General features: G+C 36.0%; 1 protein-coding gene across 2 annotated transcripts in view; it reads left to right on the top strand.

The window, feature by feature from the left end:
* LOC308704043 (carboxypeptidase Q-like) overlaps nucleotides 1-24165 on the top strand; it is a 97215-nt gene that overhangs the window by 44803 nt on the left and 28247 nt on the right. For both annotated transcript variants that reach the window (XM_081388106.1, XM_081388107.1), the window contains exons 5-7: nucleotides 14759-14870; nucleotides 18367-18458; nucleotides 23112-23313. In XM_081388106.1, the coding sequence (XP_081244232.1) occupies nucleotides 14759-14870; nucleotides 18367-18458; nucleotides 23112-23313 (406 nt within the window). The remainder of the gene's footprint in view (nucleotides 1-14758; nucleotides 14871-18366; nucleotides 18459-23111; nucleotides 23314-24165) is intronic.

Below are 24165 nucleotides of genomic sequence, written 5' to 3' on the forward strand. Positions count from 1 at the left end.
AGAACATAGATACCAAGTTTTCCTTATTTGGCCAAACTTCCTGTCCGCCATCTTGATTTTCATTCAAAACCTACTTTTTCGAACTCCTCCTAGACCGTTTGTCCGATTTTCACTAAAATCGAATCGTATCATCTCCAGACTGTGCCGACAAAAAGTTATGGATTTCGTGTCGATTGATGAAACCGTTTTCGTATAGCACAGCAGCAAAGTTGAGGCATGATGCCAAAATGACTATTCAGGCTTTATATCTGCAATGCCTCGACATATTGACACAAAACTTTGTATGTGTCACTGTCTACTTACTCTGACCACACCACATCAATTTCGTAACAGCGCCACCTTTTGGTCAAAAGTGACAATCCATTAAATCATATTTTGAATCACTTTTTACATGATTTTTCAGCCATTTCGCCTAAAATCCTCTTTAAATGTCTTTAATTGCTCATTGTTGCAGTTGGTCTGACACTTTCAGACATGTTGGCATGTCTTGTCGTCTTATTCTGCTTGGCCCCGGTAATTGCTGCTTGCAGCTATATTTATTATTATTATTATTATTATTATTATTCTTCCGCCATGGGAGTCTATGGCAGCCCATAGAACCGATTGCGGGAAAGTTGTTTTGGTTTGACATTCTGATAGAGGACCGTCTCAACATTAAATACACCAATTTTGGTGTTTCTAAGTCATTCCCTCTAGCGCCACCACCTGTCCAAAGTTTCACTTTTATTTTGCTAATAACTTTTGAACCGTAAGGCCAATCAGCGAAATTCTTTTTTCCTCTGATTCCTGAGCTCATGGCGATTCGATTGCACCCTATGACGTCATTTTCCGTCATAAAAATATGGCCGCCATCTTGAATTTTCAAAAAAAGCTACTTTTTCGAACTCGTCCTAGACGGTTTGTCCGATTTGCACGAAAATTGAACCAGATCATCTTCAGGTAGTGCTGACAAAAAGTTATGGAATTCAAATGGATTCGTCAAACCGTTTTCGATAAACGCACAAATACATTTTACGTAGCGCTAGCAAAAACAGTCGTAAGGCCGTATCTCCGCAACGGTTTATCGTATTCAGACCAAACTTGGTACTTGTACTCACAAGCATGACCTGAGGCTACATGCTGTGTTTCGGCGCAGCGCCACCTACTGGTCCGGAGATATGAAAAATGGCTATTTTTGCTTATAACTTCTGAACAGTTTGTCCAAAAATCATAAAATTGGTCTCGTTAGATTCAGGGCAACATGCCGAGTCGACTGATATCCAATTTGACCATATCGGTCATTTTGGCTGTCGGCCATTTTGAATTTTGTGCTAAAATTCTGTATTTTATGAACGCATGAACGGATTGTTACGAAACGTGGTATGGGTCATCAGCACAATGCCCTGAATGAGCCTGAGAAGTTTCGAAACAGCGCCACCTAGTGGTGAATTTTTTTTTTCAAATGCTTATAACTTTGGGTGTGGTCGACTTATTTTCACGAAACTCATCTTTTTAGACTCCTGAATCGTTGCCGAGTCCTACGATACCAAACATGCTAGGTTTCGCCTTACGGTTTGTGTAGCGTTGTGATTTAGCGCTTAAAAAACATTTGGCTATATCTTTGAAACCGCTAGTCCGATCGAGACGAAACCACCGTCAGAAGTTTGGAAACATAGGTCGATAGCTATACGTCAATGCCCAAATGCGAAAATATTGATGTTTAGGGGTACTAATTTCCAATCAAAGTCATGTGTCAGTCATTTTTTTCGTGTTTTTTCATATAAATGTCTATAACTCCGAAGCGAATTGAGATATTTTCACCAAAATTGACACACATATGTATGGGCTCACTCTGAGGACACGTAAAAAAAATTGTGGGACTGAGCCTCTTGGTGGCGCTATAATTGAACAAAATATGAAATTCCCATTGACTTCAATACAGTTTTGTGAAATAAAATGCTATACTAAACAAATGCATTGGTGTAATATTACGAAACTCAGATTGTGTCATCAGCACCATCCCCTGAAGGCAACCAAAATATTTCAAGACAGCGCCACCTAGTGGTCAAAAGTTATAAAAAAATTTCCAAAAAGGCTAATAACTTTTGAATAAATCTGGCTATTGAAATTCCACGGTTCTTAATAGATTCCTTGGGTCAAGCCGAGAACATAGATACCAAGTTTTCCTTATTTGGCCAAACTTCCTGTCCGCCATCTTGATTTTCATTCAAAACCTACTTTTTCGAACTCCTCCTAGACCGTTTGTCCGATTTTCACCAAAATCGAATCGTATCATCTCCAGACTGTGCCGACAAAAAGTTATGGATTTCGTGTCGATTGATGAAACCGTTTTCGTATAGCGCAGCAGCAAAGTTGAGGCATGATGCCAAAATGACTATTCAGGCTTTATATCTGCAATGCCTCGACATATTGACACAAAACTTTGTATGTGTCACTGTCTACTTACTCTGACCACACCACATCAATTTCGTAACAGCGCCACCTTTTGGTCAAAAGTGACAATCCATTAAATCATATTTTGAATCACTTTTTACATGATTTTTCAGCCATTTCGCCTAAAATCCTCTTTAAATGTCTTTAATTGCTCATTGTTGCAGTTGGTCTGACACTTTCAGACATGTTGGCATGTCTTGTCGTCTTATTCTGCTTGGCCCCGGTAATTGCTGCTTGCAGCTATATTTAACCTTGTTTTCCTTAGTATATATTTATACCCCAGTGTTTCTCTTGTTCCTTGTCTAGCGTTGCCAATATATGGTTGTATCGTGTGCGTTTGTTGTAGCTTCTTTGTTGTTTGTGTGTCTGGATTTGTCTTGTTCCTTGTCTAGAGTTATTTCAGTTGTTCTGTTTTAATAAATGTTTACAGCACTTGGATCCAACACCTCTTGTCTGCAGCAGCAAGAGGAGTTACATTGCTTTTATGAGGCAAGGACACATTAAATAGATCAAAAGGGACAGTAAATACATTAACAAATTTGTATTTTAAACAAATGCTGTTCTTTTGAACTTTCTATTTATCAAAGAATCCTAAAAAATGTATCCCACTTTCCACAAATATATAAAGCAGTTCAACTGTTTTCAACATTGATAATAATAAGATGTTTCTTGAGCAGAAAATCAGTATATTAGAATGATTTCTGACGGATTGTGTGACACTGAAGAATCGAGTAATGATGCTGAAAATTAAGCTTTGCGATCATAGGAATAAATTATGTTTTAAAATATTGAAACAGAAAATTTTTAATAATGTTTTTTTTTTTTTCAAATCAATGCAGTTTTGATGAGCATAAGAGTGTATCAAAAACATAAACTTTCGAACAGTATATATCAAAGCTGATTTTTTATTTTTATTTTTTTCATACAATGTAAATGTCTGGTGATCCCTGACTGTCTGTTGTCAGTTATTCTTGGTTTATTAAAAACAGAGGGTTTGTTAAAAATAGAATGTATGATGAGGATGAGGAATAATACTGACCATTTATTGCTAAATTGTAACATATTTAGAAAAGAGTTTAGTATATGCATGATGATGCATCATCCATTATTATTAGGTTAACTAATTGGAAATATTTTCTAATTTATTTGTTATAGCACAACTTTGAAAATCATTAATGTTAAATGATAAATCAAATATTCTATTTGAATTAGTTAAGTCACTTCAGTAATTAAACAATGAAGGTGTTTGAAATCTTGCCTAGGACTGTGACTCATGTTCCCTCAAAAAAATAATGTGCCATTTCTGGAGGTTCACAAGAAGACTATATTTTAAAATGTAAAATTCATCCAGGCTTGAGGTGTGAAATAATTTTCTTTATTTATTTTAATTCTATTTTTTCTAAAAATGTTCATTTTATAACTTGCTAAAACTGGTTAGAGTCACCAACAGCACCATAATATAATGCACATGAGTCATGATCATGACTGCTAGAATCATCAATGGCCAAAGGAAATGAAACCAGTTTGCAGATGACCTCATATCCTGCCACTCAAAATAAGTTTGTCTGTTTTTTAGGGGTTTGGCCTATAAGAACGAAAACCCTCCAAGTGCCCAATTTTGTAGGAATGTGAAATAAAATACATAATAACCACCATCTTCAGTGAATTTCCATTCTGAACTTTAAAGGAAGCCCTCTGCGTTCTCTTTGTAGTGTTTGCATTCATTTGGCATAATCTCAAACATGAAAACTTTCCAGTTCTGTAACTGAATGCAAGTCATCAAGGTCTGCACGTGTTTGATGGCTGATGGTTTTTGGGGAATTTGAGAGTGAATTTGACAGCTTCAGTGTGTGGTGTCTGCCTCATTACGCACATCTGTGTATTTGATCAGTCTGTTTTCGTTTCTTCAATTCACAGAGTGGCTGGATGACCTGAAAAAGTCACTTTTATTTTTGGCAGACGTTGTAATTTTGGGTACGAGCAGAAAATTAAAATACAGCTGCTAGTTTTATCTGCCTATTGCTCATCTGGTCGGATCAGAGTTTGATCAGCAGATCATTTTTCAACATTGTGTCAAATTAATTGTGTGTGTGCATACAACATGTTTTTCTATCCCGGTGGGGACTTCAATCTGAATGCACAAAGACTCATAGGGAAATTGAGGTCCCCATGAGGATACAAGCTTATTTATCATACAAAATTAGTTTTTTTTTTTTTTTTGAAAATATAAAAATGCAGAAAGATTTAGGGGGTAGGGGTAGTGTAGGGGATATAAAGTATCGTTTGTACAGTATAAAAACCACTACATCAGTGGAAAGTCCCCGCAAAGATAGTAAACCAGACGTGTGTGTGTCCTTGAATTCATGCAGCAGCATTTCTTGGGATGTTGTGTTTTGTTTTCTGGTAGTGGAATTGGCTGTCATTAATTCCAGAGCAGTTAATACCATGTAAATTCTGAATACATTTCTTTATTTAGAAGTTAAAAAACTGACCAATAAATCTGTCCATCAATCTCTGTAATTCATTCAAACTCTAAGAGGCCTTCTACATGATTTCAGTCACCCCAGTTATAGGAATGTTCTGGGTTCAAGATAAAGTAAGCTCTATTGACAGCAATTTGTGGCATGTCTGAATTGCCACCTAAATGCAAATCATATTTTTGTTAATTCTGCTGCCAGCACAGCCCTGGCTGCTACTAGAATAAACTCAGAACAAAGTCATCAAACCATCCTTACAGAGAGCAATTTTTTAGACAGATTGCTGCGTACTGTTGGCCAGTGTTAGACTTATGTAATATAGAAACGAACAATATAGCTGTCTTTTAAATATACTTTTGTGATGCTTATTCAATGCTTTAAAGGAGAACTTGGTAACTTTTTTAACTTAATAAAACTGTCTAGAAATCATTTGGATGGTTAAACAACTTTGTGACTTTCCCCGCTCCCCCCAACGTTCCCAGGCGGAAAACCAACCTTGCAACTTGGGGACTACACTGTAAAAACTAAAGGAGCCTCAAATATCCTGTCGGATACTCAAGGAACTTCAAAATGTAATTTAGGTGCCTCAAAGCTCTTTCTCCTATAGTAGGGTTACTGGAGGAGCACTGACAATCTTTGAGGTTCTTGCTGGAACTTATGGGATCCTTTAAGCACTTTGTATTTAGTTCAGAGGTTCTGGAGTCACCTTTTCATTACCATGAGACCTCGAAGTGCTTTGGGGGATAATAGAGGAACTTGAATGCGATAGAAGGGTTATTGGAAGATCTTTTAACATTTAAGTGGTTCCTGGAAGATCTCTTATGTTAAAGCCAGCATCTGGAGGAACCCAATGGTTCTGTGAGGCCAGAATAAGATTATTATTATCCTATTATTATTATTATAGGCTATACTTAAGTTTTATTCAGTAGGTTATAGCCTACATACCCAGGTGAAAAAGACGTACTATTAAATGTATTAAAAATGTACTTGAGTGTGTTTTTAGTAGACCTACAATACAAATATACTTTAATGCATTTAGGCTACATTTAACAGTAGCCTACGTCTTTCAGCTTACATTTATTTAGTAGGCCTATAGGCCTATTTTATTAAATAATTTAAACCTTAAACAACAACACAAAATAATAATAATATTAATAATATGAAGAAGAAGAACCAGGAGGAAAGGGGTTTTATTCTGTTTTATTTTATTCGAAACTGCTGCTATTCCTCTGCTGTCGTTGCTTCAGTGATGCTCGCGCTGCTCGCGCGCAACAAAGCTCAGCTGATCGACGTCATCGGGTTTGAACTTTGAAAGTAACGGCTCTCCTCATCAAAGCTTCCGCCGTTTGTTCGGCTCTCCATTACAAGGTTTGTAAACTCGCCAAATATATATAAATACAGAGTATACTCACTATATATTCAAACACACATATGTAAACTAAATTTATTATACATTACTACGTTTGTACAGTGTTTACCACTCGTATATTGCACAGTATCTGGTATGAAGGTTTTAGCCGCGATGTTAACGTTAACTACGTTGATCTAACCTTAATGAACAGATGGAAATTATTGACTTATTGTCTTAGATTGATTTAGTCATTCAGTTCAACATATTCCTTACAATTGTGTCGTCAAATTGCTGATATAGCCTAATTTAGCTGATTCCTGCTGTCATCACTGGCATTTGTTATGAATAACAAAAGCAGGTTTATATTTGGTCTGTTTTTGTTTAGCCTTACTTTAACTTACTACAGGTGTCCTCATTCTCTCAAATACCATTTTAAAGCCATTTATGGTCAATACATATTTTGCTTTGTTCTTTTGTTTCCCCAGAACAACCAGTACATTTCTAAAATAATCTGAACATTTCAGTGGCAACATTGAATTACAGTAAGTTACCTGCACCACATGCAGTACTTTATTACTATGAACTTTCTCTGTGTGAAATTGTTTGACTGTGTACTTTTGTTTTTTAATCAGTTTTTCTCTGAAAATCTTCCCTCATGCTCTCAAATCTCATTCATGTTACCCAGAAAAATAATATCACATGTTTGGTTCACAAATAATGCTATGCATTTTTCCTTATATCTTTATCATTTGCATTTGAATATAGCCTAAGACATTTTAACTCTGAATTATAACTTCAAGTTTGTTCTTTTTCTAAAAAAAAAAAAGACAAAACTATTATATGGCTCCAGAAGACTTACAACACAACCCATAACACATGAGTTGTGAACTCATTGATTATTTTTAGGATCTTTTCTGGGACATTTTTGGAGCTTAACCATTTTTATATAAATCGTTGCATTGAAATGGACTAGACAAGTGTACATAAGAATGGTTTCATAAATGATTTACAAATTTTTTTCTGCTTGTGTTTAATGCAGTGAAAGTGAATGGTGACTGGGGTTGCATTATGCCTGAGATCTGCTTTTGGTTTCCACAGACAGAAAGTCAAACAGGTTTGGAACGTCACAAGGCTGAGGAAATTATTTAAATTTCACAACTATCACTTTAATAACCTTACTAACAGTACATTTTGTACTTTGCAGGGATCTCGGTAAGCTGAAATACAAGTTTGATCAAGAATAAAAATCCTCCTGTAGACCTGAAAATCACTGAAGTGTCTGGACCATCCACCAGAAAAGAGGAAAAACAAACGGAAAACGATGCTGTACCTTTTCACTTTTCTAACTCTTTACCTCACACCAACTTGGTCCCATAGTGACATTTTTGACCACAAACGAAATTGCTGATCGTGTGGATTCTTATTGAAATGACTGAATTCACCAGTGAACATTCACAGAACAACAGATCATTTTACTGCACCTTTAATACTGTTTCCAGGTCGAAGCCTCTACTTCCTCTATCTTTCTTCATGAGAATACTCAACAACCATTTATGAACACTGTTGATTCAAGTCACACATTTAAGCTTTTCAAAAGCCATAGTGTACATTACAGTCTCCAGTCAAACGGCATCCCAGACTTCAACATTTTATGATTCAAAACAGCTGAATAACTAACCATCTGAGATTTCGGTATAGAGATAAAGGTTAGGATTATAATTTTCAGGAATATTACAGCACAATGAGTGCATATTAGCACTGTTTGTTTTTGGCATCTGATAAAGCTTTTGGACTTGGAAACAGTGATGTCAGACTTATCATCGGACTGAAACACAAATGTTTTAAAGTTAAGTGAAGATGGACATTTTTAATTAGTCAAATGTACTGTATATTTTTTTTTACATTGTTTTATTTCATGGAATATATGTGTTTCCATGCATTTTGTTGAGATGTCTTTTCTTGTTTATCTATTGTATGGTTGATTATTCATGTTGCTTATGTATTATATTTTTTGTGTATTCATTGATATTAATTGTTAGCTTTTTTTCCCATGTACATGGAAGTGTATGTATAAAAATGAATATCAAATATGTAATAAACAATTCTTATTTTGTATTTGGTTCAATTTGTTTATTATAATAGAAGTCAAAGGTAACCATAGTAACAACATGAAATTAAATATTTAAAAAAAAATGAAATTTGGTTCCTGGAGGCACCCAAAGTGGTTCCACACAGTGCCTAATATAAGAGTTCCTCAGGAAACTTGTGTGGTTCCTCAGAGAACCACCCCTTTTTAAAGGGTGCCTAGAGGATCTACAGACGGTTCCGCCGGTGTGGCAAAGTGAAGAACCCCAAAAGGTTCCTCCAGGCACCTTTTATTTTTACAGTGTACCGTCCCGGCAAGACAGAAATGGGAAGTCTCGTGAGAAGCGAGAACGAGAACGAGCGCGAAACACGAATCGCTTTACGGCAATTCAACATAAACACACACGCATGTATGATGTTTTACCAGATTACCCACCTCGGTAGACAAAGCTCCACACGATACAGTTGGCTTGCTCTGATCAAAACAAACGCACATGAGCAGCGGTAGAGAGGGGGAGGAGGCCGCCGCAAGTGTGTTTTTTACGACCGTGTTGTGAAATATACCCCCCCCCCCCCCCCACAGCTGTAGGGGGAGCTCGTGGGGAAAACATGCGACAACAAAAGAGAAAATCAGCGAAGAAGTGACTAGAGTTCGCTAGAGTTGCCGAGTTCTCCTTTAATCTGCCTAAATTGAAATGAATTATTTTCTCAGTAAATGATGATTAATGATGATTATTTGTTCATTATTGGAACTGACACCTAAATGCGCATATACACTACTTGTTAAATCTTTGCCTACAAACTTTTGAAACAGAACAATGTACTGTATTTTTGACATAATTAACTCACTTTGAAAATCAGTTTTTCATTCCTGACAGTTCTTGAGGCAACAGCATTTTGGACATTTCTAGGACCTAGGCATTTCATCTCTGTCTGTTGATTTCTTTTGTTTTGTCCATCATTTCATGATGATTTGAATTACGACAAAAAAGTCAGCACAAGGTTGATTTGCAAATTATTTACTGAGCGTATAGTCTGTTCATTTCACAGCGAGTTCTTCCCCTCACCCGCTTTTAAAGCTTGCTCATTCTCTCACCACACGTTCTTTAAACCACTCTCTGGTTTTGCGCTAAACGCTGCACACACAATGATGGAGTTCCAGGAATTGGTGGGGGTGGAGAAAGTGAATGAGGGACAGTTTGTGTAACCTCTGTCTTTCTGTCAGTCTGTCCACAGGCATATTTATGATGACTTTCGTGTTACACAATTCCCTTTCTGTAAACATCCAGGTTCAATAAATTGGGGAATATAAGAACATCTCCTGTAGTTACACAAATGTTTTTAAACTTGAAGTATGTTTTTTCATCAACCAGAAAAACAGGGAGTGTGTCCAAATGAGATGTCCAAATGTAGGTAAAACTAATTTAGGGGTCTGGATGATGCCAGTCTGGTTAGAATAAGAGCATTGTTGTTTATGGAACGCATTTTTGTTGTGGTGGACCAGTCAAACATCTCTACTGTTTTTTTTTTTTTTTATTGGTCAATGCAGTCTTTCAGTTTTAACCATAGGTTGATGTTTGTCACAATATGAAAAGAGAGAAGCACTTTTAATGTGTTTTACAGCCACATTCCTAAGTATTTAGAAAGAAGAAAAAACATCGCCCCCTTTAGTTAAAAGTTTCAGAAAAGCTAATGCAACTGCATTGCGTTTCATTCTTTCTCAGTTTCATACATACGACATAATATATTATAACTTTTATAATAACATTAAGCCATTAAAAATGAAAACTCTGTCATGATTTACTCACCCTCTTGACCCGATATGATTTTTTCTTTGATATTTTGAGATATTTTGAGAACTGTCTAAGGGTTTTTTGTCCACATAATGGAAGTCATTGGTAACTAAAACTGTTACTAAAATGGTTACCAACATTCTTCAAAATATCTTCTTTCGAGTTCCACCAAAGAAAGTCAAACTCTACAGGTTTGGAACAGCATGAGGGTGAGTAAATTATGAAAGATTTTTTTATTTTTGGGTAAATGATCTCTTTAATAAACCTGATATAATGTTTCATGTGTTTGTAGTTATTAATCCATGATGCATTTTCAGTGTTTAGATTGTGTACAGCACACCCCTTTTCATTACATCACTGCCACAGTGTACCCACATGAAACTTTGCTATGTTAATAGTTAATAGTAAATAGTGCCTTTTATGGTTAAAATTGACCCCACAACATGTTTGGTCACTTGTATGGATATCATCGCATTATAGGACAAAATAAAGCAAATGGCATTTAATTTAAAGGTGCCCTATTATGCGTTTTCGAGGGCATGTTTATAAAAGCTACTTAAATGTCCTAATTGAACTAAGGCCTAATCCTGGCTTTATCTAAGCCCTGTCTGTGAAACCAGGCCTATAATAAATAAACCTTGAGGAACATATTAAAATAATAAAAAAAAAAGTTAAGAATATTTTAAAGAAATGCTTAACTATTTTTAAGTTAGAAAATAAGAAAATAGCAGTTAAGAATAATTTTCTGGTATCATTGCACCTCTGTTGCCTCTTGGTTTGTTATTTTGTATGCAATTCAATGCTGTTCATACAGTAACATTTTAAGTGAGACTTAATTATGATTTTGTTCCAAATGTTAAACTTACGTTACATTAATTTGATCAGCACAGCATGTGTGTTCATTTTCATTTACACATCTTGATTGTTCAGCTAGTTCTAGGTGTTGGCCCCTGTCTTGTCCAGATTTGCTGCAGAATATGTTTCATATGATTCCCTTTGTACAGTGGGCTCATTAGGTTCAACTCTTCCTCTCTCTGTGCACTCTCTTAATTTCACTCCCTCATTCATATTTCAGTGCCTCGTAATTAATAGCCTCATCTTGTCAGAGCTCATTAACGGTGACATGATAGTGTTTAATTATGAGGTCAGTCAGCCCTTGCATTCCACCCTGTCACATAGTTATTAGGAAGTTAAGTTTAATTTGAAGACAGATCTTCCCTTGTCTCCGTACTCTCTACTAAATCTCACATTATTTTTTCCTTTTTTCACAACCTCATGGTGTGTGTTGGGCCAGACGGCATGATTATTGCTAGTCAGTAATGCTGGTTAGTTTGACGTATATTCAAAACCAAAACTGCAATTAGAAAAATATTTGTATTTTCCTTTATGCACAAAAACATGTTTAGGTTAATCCATCAGTTCCATATTTTAGGACCACATCAATTTAGGCCGGTCCTTCTGCCAAACCAGTAATGTATGCATTACCAGTCTTACTTCAGTCTCTGGTGAAATCTGGTTAACGTTTTGTTTGTTTGCTTTTTATAATTGAAAGAAGTGGAAAATAGCTTCTGTTTGCGATTTGGCTTTGAAGAGGATTACAGAAATTACTAGAAGTTACACAAAGTTTTATGATGATTTGTGCATTGACGTAAAGCTTTTAGAGCTTTACGTCAGACTTTTAGATGTTCTTGATTCTGAGTAAGTGGTGGCATAATACTGGAAATTATGTCATTTTTACTTCCGCATTTCATGTTCGGGTTACCAATGACTGTTGTCTTACATCAATGTCAAGGGATAAAAAAAAAGTATTGGAATGAGTAAATAAGAATTCTATTCATTATTTTCTCAAAATGTCATTGTATCTAATTTATTCATTATTATATATATATAAAAATTAAAAAAATCTCAAACATTTGAATGTTAGTATAAATAATAGCAACATATATATATATATATATATATATATATATATATATATATATATATATATATATATATGTGTGTTGTTATTATTTATACTAACATTCAAATGTTTGAGATTTTTTTTAAGTTTTGGAAAGACCTCTTATTAGAAGTTTCAAAAAGGCTGCATTTAATTGATTAAAAATACAGTAAAAAACTGTTATATTGTGAAATATTATTGCAATTTAAAATTTGTTTTCCATTTTAATGTCATTTAAAATGTCATTTATTCCTGTAATGACTAAGCTGAATTTCCATCATCATTCATCCAGTCTTCAGTGTCACATGATCCTTCAGAAATCATTCTAATTTGCTGATTTGTTGCTCAAGAAACATTTATTATCATTATCAATGTTGAAAACAGTAGTGCTACCTAATATTATTTTGAAAAACGTGATACATTTGTTTTTTATGATTGCTTGATGAAAAGTACAGCATTTATTTGAAAGAAAAATAGTTTTGTGCCAAGTCTTTACTGTCACTTTTGATCAATATGATAAATCCATGATGAATAAAACTTTATAAAAAAAAAAAAATCATACAGGCTGTTTAAACACAAACTGTGAATGACATTTTAAAGCTTTGGCAAACAGAAGATTATAAACAAATAATAATAGAAATGTCTCTATACATTTTTTCTATACACAAAGCTATCCTATGACTTCTGTAGACTTGAGAAATAGTGCAAAAATCATATTGTCTACTTTAATGGTGCTCTTTGTCCTTTTTGGAGCTTGACAGTTGCCATTATGACCTTTTCTTCTGTATACTCAGGGCTCTTTGCTAACATTTTTCTAATAAAAATGTTTTAGGATCACAGTAAAAAATTTAGGAGCACCTACGATCAACAACAGACATAAACTTTCCCATTAAGGGGCGATATTTGCCCCTTTAAATTTATTTCCAGGAGCATTTTCTTTTTCCCATTATAAGAGCAATTTTTCTAATCTTATTAAATGTCTACATCATCTATTGTCAATTTCTTTAATTAAAACAGAAATTTTGTTTTTAAATGTTAATTTAAACAAATTCAGTTAGAACAATAAGACTGTTACTAATCAAATGAAATTATCAAAAAATCCATCTTTGCACTGCAAAAGTGGCACAGAAGTTCCATCGGAAGAGGTATTTAGACACATTTACATCAACTGTTTAATGCAGCTCATGGATAAATAATGTTGTATGAATGTTTTAAATATAATTTTTGAAGTTAGAAATATGTTTCCATAAAAATCAAACTTTAAAAGTTTGATATTTTAAATGGAAACAGTCTATGTAAAGTGTAAATATGAAGTCTTAATGTGTGAATCATTAATTTAATCATTCAAAACGCAATTCATTCAAGAATCACCGTTGCTTGGAGATGTGTAACAGTTCTGGTGTGTCTTTGTTTGAAACTATTTAACCATAATCTAACCTAATATGGATCTATTCATGAGAATCGATCGGGTCACTCGCTCAAATATTTTTTCACAGTCGCACACAGTTATTTTCAGTCGCAAATGCGTCCGAAATGGTCTCAGTGTAGAGCCCTGATACTGTAAAAGAGCTGCATAAAGATTATTCAAAATGTCTTCAGAATGAAAAGGGCAACACCACACGGGTTTGAGATGGCATGGGGATGACAAAATAACGAGCCAATTTGTCTGCTCTTCAATAATTCAGCAGCAGTAAAGAACAGTTGGAATTGCTTTCACCTAGACGCTTCCATCTGCGTCCTTCTGGTGTCTTGATCACAAGAGCGCAAAGTCTCACAGTAGATGAGATCATTTATTCTCCATTGAACACAAAAGAATGGCCACAGATTTTTTTTTTTAGTAATTTTGCAATGTCTTTGTAATTTTGGCTCGTTGGCTGTTGCTCTGGAGTTCAGCCGTTGAAACTCACAGATGGTTGGCATTGATTAATGTTAGCCTTTTCTCATGCTATTGGGAGTTAACCTGTTATGATACTGACAACAAAATGATAATGTCATTTATAGACAAAATCTGTCACAGCATTCAAAAATATATTTGGAAGGAGAAGGCTTGTAGCTGATTGGCTGATGTCCAGGTCACATTTGTATATTTGCCAATGGGATTTTGACAAAATTCTCTGAAAAACCCTCATTTAACTGAGGCGAGTGTCAAAAACAGACTTTGTTTGAGTTTCATTCCCCAAATGTTCATGATTTTTAAAAGCATTTATGCTTTTATTGCCATACATTTCTAAGCTCCTTGACCAGCCCATGGAGGCTATAGAGAAACGCAATGGGAGAATTATTTGTAAGCTATATTCCTAAAGTTTATGTAGCTCTGCTGAAAGTGAATGTAAACTGGTGGGAGATGCAAAGGGAGATATTTTAGCCAATGTTAGAACTATGGGAGGTGAGAGCAGGATGTTTAGACTTTAAATCTAATTTAGAGCATCAGTCTAAACTCTTTAACTGTGGCCTGGGTTCGACAAGATCCATTTAGACTGACAGCCAACATCTGGAAAAGTTTGACAGGAAGCCTTTTTTCACTTTACAGTCTGTTATGTAAACCCTTTTTATACATGAATAAACAATTGTGTAACTATAAAAAAAAAAAACACAAAGAAACGATGCTGAGAAAATATGTTATTAAATATTTATTTTACTGTTCATTCTAATGCTTTTCGCTCTGGGTCTCTTTCAGGTGGTGTTGCTCAGTGGTCACCTGGACAGCTGGGACGTGGGTCAGGGCGCTATGGATGATGGAGGTGGAGTCGCCATTTCCTGGGAGGCACTTTCTTTGATCAGAGACTTAGGTGAGACCTGTAAAGATGGTAACATTTGGAGAACTTCTCTCTCTCTCTCTCCGTCATATATCACTAAAGCCGGGTGTACACTATGATTTATAATAGTCCTTTACGATTGTTGCTTATCAGACTGTAAGAACATGATAATCAATGTAAGCCATGTCACACTGTAAGATCTCAGTTGTCATTAATGTCAGACTGTACGACAGTTAAAAACGGACGCACGAAAGAGAACTTGTCCGAAGTTTTACATCATCAATCAATGACACGTTCGGTGATGTGAGCTGCGTTACACGCGGGATTGAAATGGTGGCTACAAAGAAATCTCTTTTGTTACTTTTGGTCATGGCTTGTCTTTAAAAACGAAGACAATTTGACGGTCGTCGTAGGAGAAGTCACACTGCAGGACTGTGAGTCAAATCTTCTGACACTGCCAGAAAACACAACTTGTGCCAGTGTAAACACAACTTCATTGATAAAATGATCCCACCATGCGCTGGTTCTTCCCGGGTTAACCCAAAACCGACGCTCCATGTACGGTCGATACCGCCGCTGCACACGGGAATTCTCACAGATCGCTCGAATAATAGCTTGCCTCCGGCGCATGTAGGCAGTTATAGCATTGTAAAATGCAGAATTTACTTGGACAACAGCTGCTAGCAATGATATACGCCATGACTGATGACACCCAATCATAGAGCCGAGCGTGAGCCTCTACTACGTCATCGTTTCTAAAGTCCTCCGCTTTACGCCCGTCCACACTAAAACGCCCTCCGGAGATTCAAAACGAAAAACGGGTCGGCAGCGTTTCTAAACTTCTCCGTTTTGGGTCTCCGTTTTTGCCGCTTTAGTGTGGACGGGAGGTGCAAACGTAGCAAAAGGTCTCCGTTTTTAAACGAAAATGCAGTAGTGTGGACGGGGCCTCAGACGGTCAAATCGTGGCCAAAATCGCACAGTGTGCACCTGACTTAAGTGCCAGTGACTTTGATATACACGTGAGAAACATTCTAAGCATTTTTATTATCTTTTAAAAAATATATATTATTAATGTTTTTCAATTTGTTGTATTTAAAGTCGGCATGTAAAGGAAGTTGTGATAGTCTATTCTTCCCTATTGTGACTTATATCCAGCTTCTCAAACAGGAAAAAATCTAGGGCGGGACTTGATTTTGCCCATCGGGAATTGATTGGATGGTTGTGGTTTGGTATTGCTGTGATGTCATGTGAATGACAGCGTGTCCCTCTATCTATCTATCTATCTATCTATCTATCTATCTATCTATCTATCTATCTATCTATCTATCTATCTATCTATCTATCTATCTATCTATCTATCTATCTATCTATCTAGACAAATATATTTGTATAGTTGTTTTATATTTTATTGATATAGTTTAGATCCCTTATTTAATGGTATATTGTAACTAAAATGGTACATTGACCATTTTAGTTACAATATACCATTAAATATATTTTTTGAGCCGCTAATCCCACTCTTACCTTTAAATCTGATCCCAATTAATTTCTTAAAAATATCTACAGTGTAAAGAAAAACTTAAGAAACAGGTAAGTGTAATCACAATAATTCATTCAGTTTATTTTGAAAATGTTCTAAAGAACTAACAAAGTAGTCCAAATCATGTGTTGCATTCATAGTTTCTCTCTGGCAGAATACAATAGTTTGAATGAGATACAGAGACAAATTTAAAGGGATACTTCACCCAAAAATAAAAATTGTATCATTATTTGCTCATAATGGTAATTCATATGACCCCAGGTGATAAATCAATGTCTTCTAAAGTGAACCAGTAGGTGTGTGTGAGAAAAATACTAAACTTTTTAAACTATAAATCATTGCTTCCGGCCAACTGTCTTCATGCTGTGAACGTCAGCATGTTGTGAAGCATGACATAAGTGTGTTGTGAACCGCACATTCTCCTTATTTCAACCGAGTTTCAAACACACTTACGTCACACTTCACATCATGTTGACGTTTACAGCGTACTGACAGATGGCCTGAAGCAATAGATCGTAGTTAACAGCATTTTTTGTGTATTTTATAGTCATTTTTTGAGGCGCAGCATATTTATAAAAAATGCCTTTTGTATCCAATGGCAAATTAAATACTAGTAGTGATTAAACAATTACAGCAGCATAAAATAAAAATAATGCAACACAATCAATTAATTTCATAAATTCAGTTTTAAAATAAGATGAAATTTATTTACAGCTGTAAAGTTTCTGCTACATAAATAATTTGTTTAAATGCTGTCAATACGTCAGTATATTAAATGTAAGTATCTATGTATATGTAATTGTACGTGTGCAGAACCACACTTTATGTAAAATACATACAAATACTTGTGAGATCACGTCAAAATAACAGGTAAGACCAAACTTATCCAGGTCTAAAAATATATGTTATGCATAATGCCACTGTATAAAACCATGTAATATTTCTGCTAAAAGTTAGCCATGAATTATCAATAAAAATGCTTTGTGTTAGATGCATGTGTTTCAATTTGCATTTAAAAAAACTTTATAATTATATATATATATATATATTTATTTTATTATTGTTTTAATTACTATTTAAAGTAATTGTTAATGTTTTGGTTTTGCAGGCATCTGCAGTAACTGTAGAAGTAGTGCAGTGTATAGAGAATATTCCATTATAATGGAGATTATTAAAATTCTTGCTGAGTGTCAGTATGTAATGCAGTGTGAGTCTCTTGGCCCCTCTCCTCTTTATTGTTGCTTTATTGCACAGGCAGTACCGAAGTTTGTGCTCATTTGTATTTAAGATCTTTCTCTTGGCAAGGGGCGTCCACAAACACTGGCAAAATAAAGCTATAATGGTGCACAATAACCACAGACAACATGATTAATTTCAGTGCTGGTAGAGCAAGCATTCTCTACAACATTTTAAATGTTCAACAACATTCAGTTCAGTTCAGAGTCCTTGGCTCTATTTTTACTATGTAAGCTTTTATTATTGCAACAGCGTAAACTATTTACTCAGGATCCATAAATCTACTCGTATTAGCATGTTTTGGAATTTTATGTTTTCTTGGACGCATCCTCTGATGTGCCATTGGACTTGGACACAGTGACCAGTTTTCATATATACCTAGCAGTTCAGGAGATGGATAGTTCTCCCACCTGTATCATTAAGAAAGCCCAACACAATTAAGCCCAAAATATCTCTCACAGATTCCACTCTGCTGGAAGTACAGACAAGTTATCAAGTGCCTGGATCATCAAGCACTGTCTTCCCAGAATAATCAGCATGAAGTCTCTGATGTGTGAACCTGACCTTACAAATGCACTTTCATTTTAAAATTAATTGTAATATTCTCCTGTCCTTTTCTGCTTATGATCAGATTGATGAAAGCCACTAACCTTGATCTCAGCCGGTGAGGCAATATAACAGTGTCTGCATTATGAAAATGTATTCTGAAATTTTACTAGGTTGGCTCATACTGTCTATTGCTTGGGTCCCCAGGGCTGCGTCCTAAAAGAACACTGAGGACGGTGCTGTGGTCCGCAGAGGAGCCAGGCGGGGTGGGAGCTGCTCAGTACTTCCAACAGCACAAAGTACACTTCCCTATCACACTAAAACTATTGTGTTCTATGGGTGATTTAAAACAAGGGTGTTAAACACAGCCCTGGAATGATTTGAGGAAAAAAAAAATATATATGTATAATATAAAATGATAAAGTGTAACTATGTTAAGTTCATTAATTGTATTTAGCCTCAAACTAACTTTGGATACAGAAACACTAGTACTTGTAGTAATATGGATTATCAGTTGACGTAATTTCTACAGGTTCTGTTCAGTACAGATCATTTTATCAGCATCCGAACATGGTGGTCTGTTCTTTACGCAAATTAGGTTACTTGAAAACATTATCTTGGACACACTTTTATACATAAGAAATGGTCACAGGTGAGGGTCACGTAAGGGTCACAAGTGAGTCATAAATTCCGGAAAGACTCTTTACATCTGGGACGCTATTGAACTCTCCTGGAGACTATTCCTTTGGGATGGTTACATGCCTCTAAAAATAATAAATAACCCCTGCAAGCACAATTAGATTAAACATAGGCAATAACCTTTCCCTTCAAAGCTGAGTTTTGTCAGGACTTCACTGCAACATGAAAACTACATCCACACAGAGCACATATAGTGATCAATGGTGCTATACATCCTATAAAGAATTAAACATGCTAAGTCACTTCAAATGCTAAAGACACAGTTGTGAATAAAGTTTGACAAAAAAAACCTGACAATTCTCTTTCTACAGAATATGATTTGGTTAATTTGGTTGTATGAGCAAATTAATTAATTAAGTACAAAACAAGTACATATTTAATCTCTGGAAGTCAGGCTAAATGAGTAAACACTGTTGCTGAATTCCTGACATGGGTCAGACCCTTAGTCACATTGTCTGTAACAGAAATACCAGAATAGGTACGCTGGTTTTAAGAAAACTATGATTTCCAAAAACAAGAAGATGGATTGCAAATCTATCCCTTCACAACTTACAGTTGTAAAACCCCGAGGAGGGAACGGAGTTGTATGTCAGAGGTGACCTGACGATATGGGATCTCACTTGAGAGACCAATCCACTTAGAGTGTAAACTAAATGAGCCAGTGCACAATGGCATGCGATTATTTGCAACAGCTGCACTGCCTCGCAGCGCGAGCATATAATGAGCAGAAGGTGCGTCGCATCTTTGTTTTTCCGCTGAGGAGCCGGACTTTGTGACTCGGCCGTACAGCGAAGTTGAAGGACGCGAAGGACGTACGTCTCCGTTCCCTCCTCAGGGAACGAGGGTTACCATACATAACCGAGATATTCCCCTTCGTCAGTCACTCTCTTCGTACGTCAGGGGTGATCTGACAATATGGGGATATCTACCAACACGCCACTGCTTCTGGCCCTTCCAGCGCTCTACTTGAGTCTCCTGGCCTGACCGCAGTGTTGGGCAGAAAGTAGGAGCTCTAAGCAGAGAAGGTCAGTCACTGCTGTTCCTCAAGACCCACTCAGTGTGACTTATTGGATAACGCTTGGAAAGCGTGCCCTGGAGAAGGGGGCGCTGCGGAAGCCACACCCTACCCGGAGGGATTTACTGTGGCGGTTACACAAATGGACTAGCCAAGCAGGGTAGTGCAACATATGGCAGTCTCTGGGGTGGTTCCAGCCTAGTTCTAGAGGGGAAAGAACACCAGCAGAGACGACAGAGCAGACTCTTGTCGAGGGAAAGACATGGGCTCGTCCGCAGAGGAGCTGGACCGTGGAAGAATACACATATGGGGTCTTCGCAGGGACCACCACATATGGACACCCAGCCTAACACAGGTTCCACAATGCATATGAGTGTAGGCCTGGCGTCAGACGCCCCGCAACGTCTGATTGCCGCAGGGGTGACAGAGGAACTCAACAGTAGGGTTGGGAATCGTAAGACATTTTCCGGTTCCGGTTCCAATTCCGGTTCCCATTCAATACAAATTATTAAAACAACTAATAAAAAATAAAAAATAGTAGTAAGGGGAAAATGCACAATCCTTTTTGTGTTTATTTCTTATACTTGTCAAATGAGTTTAACAGACTGGTAATGTCAACAAATTCAACATATTATTTAGGAATTTTTGCAAAAATAATATATTTTTCTGAAGGAAAATAAATATTTCTGCATTCTCTAGGATAATTTGGGACCTCTCCTATAGCTTATTGTATCTCCAGCAGTGGAGAATACCCTCTCAGAAGGGGTAGAATATGCTTGAACACACATGTAAGATCCAGACAGGTGAAACATAATATTTCGATTTGAATGATTGATTCATAAAGACTTCACTTCATTACTGGATGAATCAGTGCTCTAGCAGTTAAATAAACAGAACTGCATGCGTCTTGCGGAAGAACATTGTAGCCGGAGCTACTTCTCTATGTTTATTTCTATGACGCAGGCGAGTCACTCAGGCACTGCGCTAGTCCGAGTATAAACGCTTATTACAGGCTTTACGTAGTGATTTAGGATAAGACAAAAACACGGTTTGAAAAAAGGCATTCGTGCATGATGTACTCGCTCATTATATACATTTAGTAAAGTCTTAAGCGAATTTTCGTTATTTGAAGCAACTTTCAAAAGGTGATTTACTCTGTTTTGGTTGCTACCGTAGACATCAGTGTTTATTCTCAAACTATAAACTTTTATTTCAGTACTTCTGTGTGCAGAACCTCTCAAAATCGTTCAGATTCCCAGATCCATGCTGATATACTCTCCTCTTCAGTTTTCTATAGGATTCTGGTCAGGGGACTGGAATGGCCATGGCAGAACCTCAATTTTGTGCTCATTGACACATTATTGTATGGATTCTGATATTTGTTTTGGCTTATAGTCCTGATGGAGGATCCAACCATGGCCCATTTGAAGATTTCTAGTAGAAACAGTCAGGTTTTGATTTTTCATCTGTTGGTATTTGATAGAATCCATGATGCCACGTATCTGAACTAGAAGTTCAGGGCCTCCAGCAGAAAAATAGGCCCACAACATAAAAAATCCAGCAGTATATTTAATCATATACATGGGGGGTACTTTTTTATCCCTGTGTGCACCAAACCCAACTTGAGTGTTTGCTGCCAAAAAGCTCTTTTTTTATCTGACCATAGAACCCAGTCCTGTTTGAAGTTCAAGTAGTGTCTGAAAACTGAATATGCTAAAGTTTGTTTTTTTGATGAGAGCAAAAGATTTTTCTTGAAATCCTCCCGAACAATTTGTGCTGTTACAGTAGGTGCTGTTATTTTTTTAGGCTTTCTGACCCCATGACTATTTTCTGCAATTCTCCAGCTTTGTTCCTTGGAGAGTCTTTGGCCAGTCAAACACATGTCCTCTTCCATGCAGATTCATAACATTTTCTGTTGATTGGAACTTCTTAATTATATCCCAGATGGTGGAAATGGGAATCGCCAATGCTTTAGCTATTTTTTTGCCACTTTCAGCACATCAGAACTATATTCTTTTGTTTTACCTATTGTGATGGATGATGGCCTTTGTGTTTCCTCATATTTATACTCCTGTGAAACAGGACGTCATGGCTGGCTAACCTTTATGTTCCTAGTCACCCTGTTGTACTAAAAATTGTAAATATGAAGGGGAATATACTTCAGAGATATTTTTCTCATAGGAATTTTAGGGGTACCAATAATTGTGGGCAATGTGTATTAAAGAAAAACATTTATTTTGAATTAGTTTTACTTAAATGAAAGGTTAGGTTTTATGTTATTTAAATATATATCAAAAGGATAAACAATGCAGATTTATTTTTGATCGTATTTACCATGGGTGCCAATAATTCTGATCACGACTGTATCAGTTAAGCACAGAACTTTTAAGAAATTTAATGTAGGACATTTTTCTCTGTTCATTATGTGAGTAATCTTTTGTCCTTGAGAGCACTTTTGAAATCTTCCATCAGGATCTCTTATCCTGAAAGTACACAGTACCGTCACAATTAGTTCTGTTTATAATTATTTAAATAGCCTAAATTTACTGTTTTGGATTATGGCATCTGACAAAAAGGTTTTACCAGGTCTGTGTGGTGTCTGTTTTAATGCTGAAAGTACTCTCAGAATTGATCCTAATTTTAGCTGGAGGAGCAAATTGGCTGAAATTTCTGTCAATAATGTTTTACTTGGACTCTTCTGGTTTTGGAGCAACAGTGCAATAAACCATATGTGTCAGGTCTGTGGGCTGTTAAAGTGATACTTAATGATATGGAACAATTTAGCCAGCATCTGGACATAAAACTCTATTGTATCTGCGCACTGCCATGGGATTTCGTTTTTACTTTATGAGGTTGGATTCTGATCATAGAGCGGTGGTTTCAGCCCGAGCAGGATTCAAATGCTGTGTTTTGGCTACTTACCCAACTTTTTACTGTATTTCATCCAATTATGTAGATATTTGGTAGAGCTTTCTATGACGTGGACTGGCAATTCACTGCTGAGAATGAAACAAATCTTCATCCTTTTAGTAGAAAAAAAAAATTGTGGCAGATACAAGAAACCAGATTAACAAAAAATCATTCTGTGCTACTTTATATTGGGTTGATTATAAAACATAATATAATACATATTGTACAATATGATATTATTTTAAATAATATTTTTTAAATATTCTCCAGCTTTAGCTTTCCCTAAAATTGCATATTACATTCTGGTTTTGTGGTCACTTTTCCTAAGGCAAACATCTCAAACTTTGACCTGGTTATGGAGTCTGATCTGGGCACCTTCAGCCCTCTGGGACTGCAATTCACTGGCAGCGACAAAGCTCGGGCAATCATGAAGGAGGTGATGAAACTTTTGGCTGCCATCAACGTCACATCGCTTGAAGAACACGGAGAGGGAACAGATATTAACATGTGGATGAAGGCTGGGGTTCCAGGTCAGTTTCATCTAGAGCAGAATTCAGTCTTGTTTCTTGCCTTGTGATTGGTTTACTAGAAAGGCAGTTACCAAAATATGAAAATTCAGTTACTCTTTATTTTGATGGTCTTCTTTAGACATTCTGTTGACTAAGTAACTTTGAACCTACATGTCAACTAACTCTCACTAGAGTATTGGTGGACTGTTAAGGGTAGGGTTAGGGTTAGTAGAATTTGCTACCGTGTGTACTTGCAAATTTACTTTAGTCAGTAGAATGTCTGTTGGGGGAGAGTCAAAATAAAGAGTTAGCAGTCTACTAATACTTTAATGTGAGTTAGTTGACATGTAGGTGCAACATTACTTATAGTCAACACAACAAAATGTCTATAGGGACAATCAAAAAAAGGTGTTACCGAAAATTCTTATGCCATTCCAAACCTGTATTTCTTTTGTATTTCTTTCTTATGTGAACACAAAGGAAGATATTTTGAAAAATGCCATTTTGGACCCTTTTAACTTTCATTGAATGGACTAAAACAGTTGAAATATTCATCAAAATATTCAGTTCTTTTTATATATTTCCTGAGTAGCAAATCAGCATATTAGAATGATTTCTGAAGGATCATACTGAAGACCGGAGAAATTTACATATAAACCAGTTTTTTTTTAATTGCAATATTTCACAATGAAACAATTACGTGCAATTACGTCTTGGTGAGCATTTAAAATATCTTACTGACCCCAAAAATTTGAACAGCTTTTTTCTTTTCTTCATCTGAAATATGAGTGGAAACAGTGGATTAGCAAATAGGATATATGAATATTTTGTGCCTTTTTATATTTGCTTGTATTATAATCATTTATGAACAAT

The sequence above is a fragment of the Scardinius erythrophthalmus genome (genome assembly GCF_964197995.2).
Source record: "Scardinius erythrophthalmus genome assembly, chromosome: 16".
NCBI lineage: Eukaryota > Metazoa > Chordata > Actinopteri > Cypriniformes > Leuciscidae > Scardinius > Scardinius erythrophthalmus.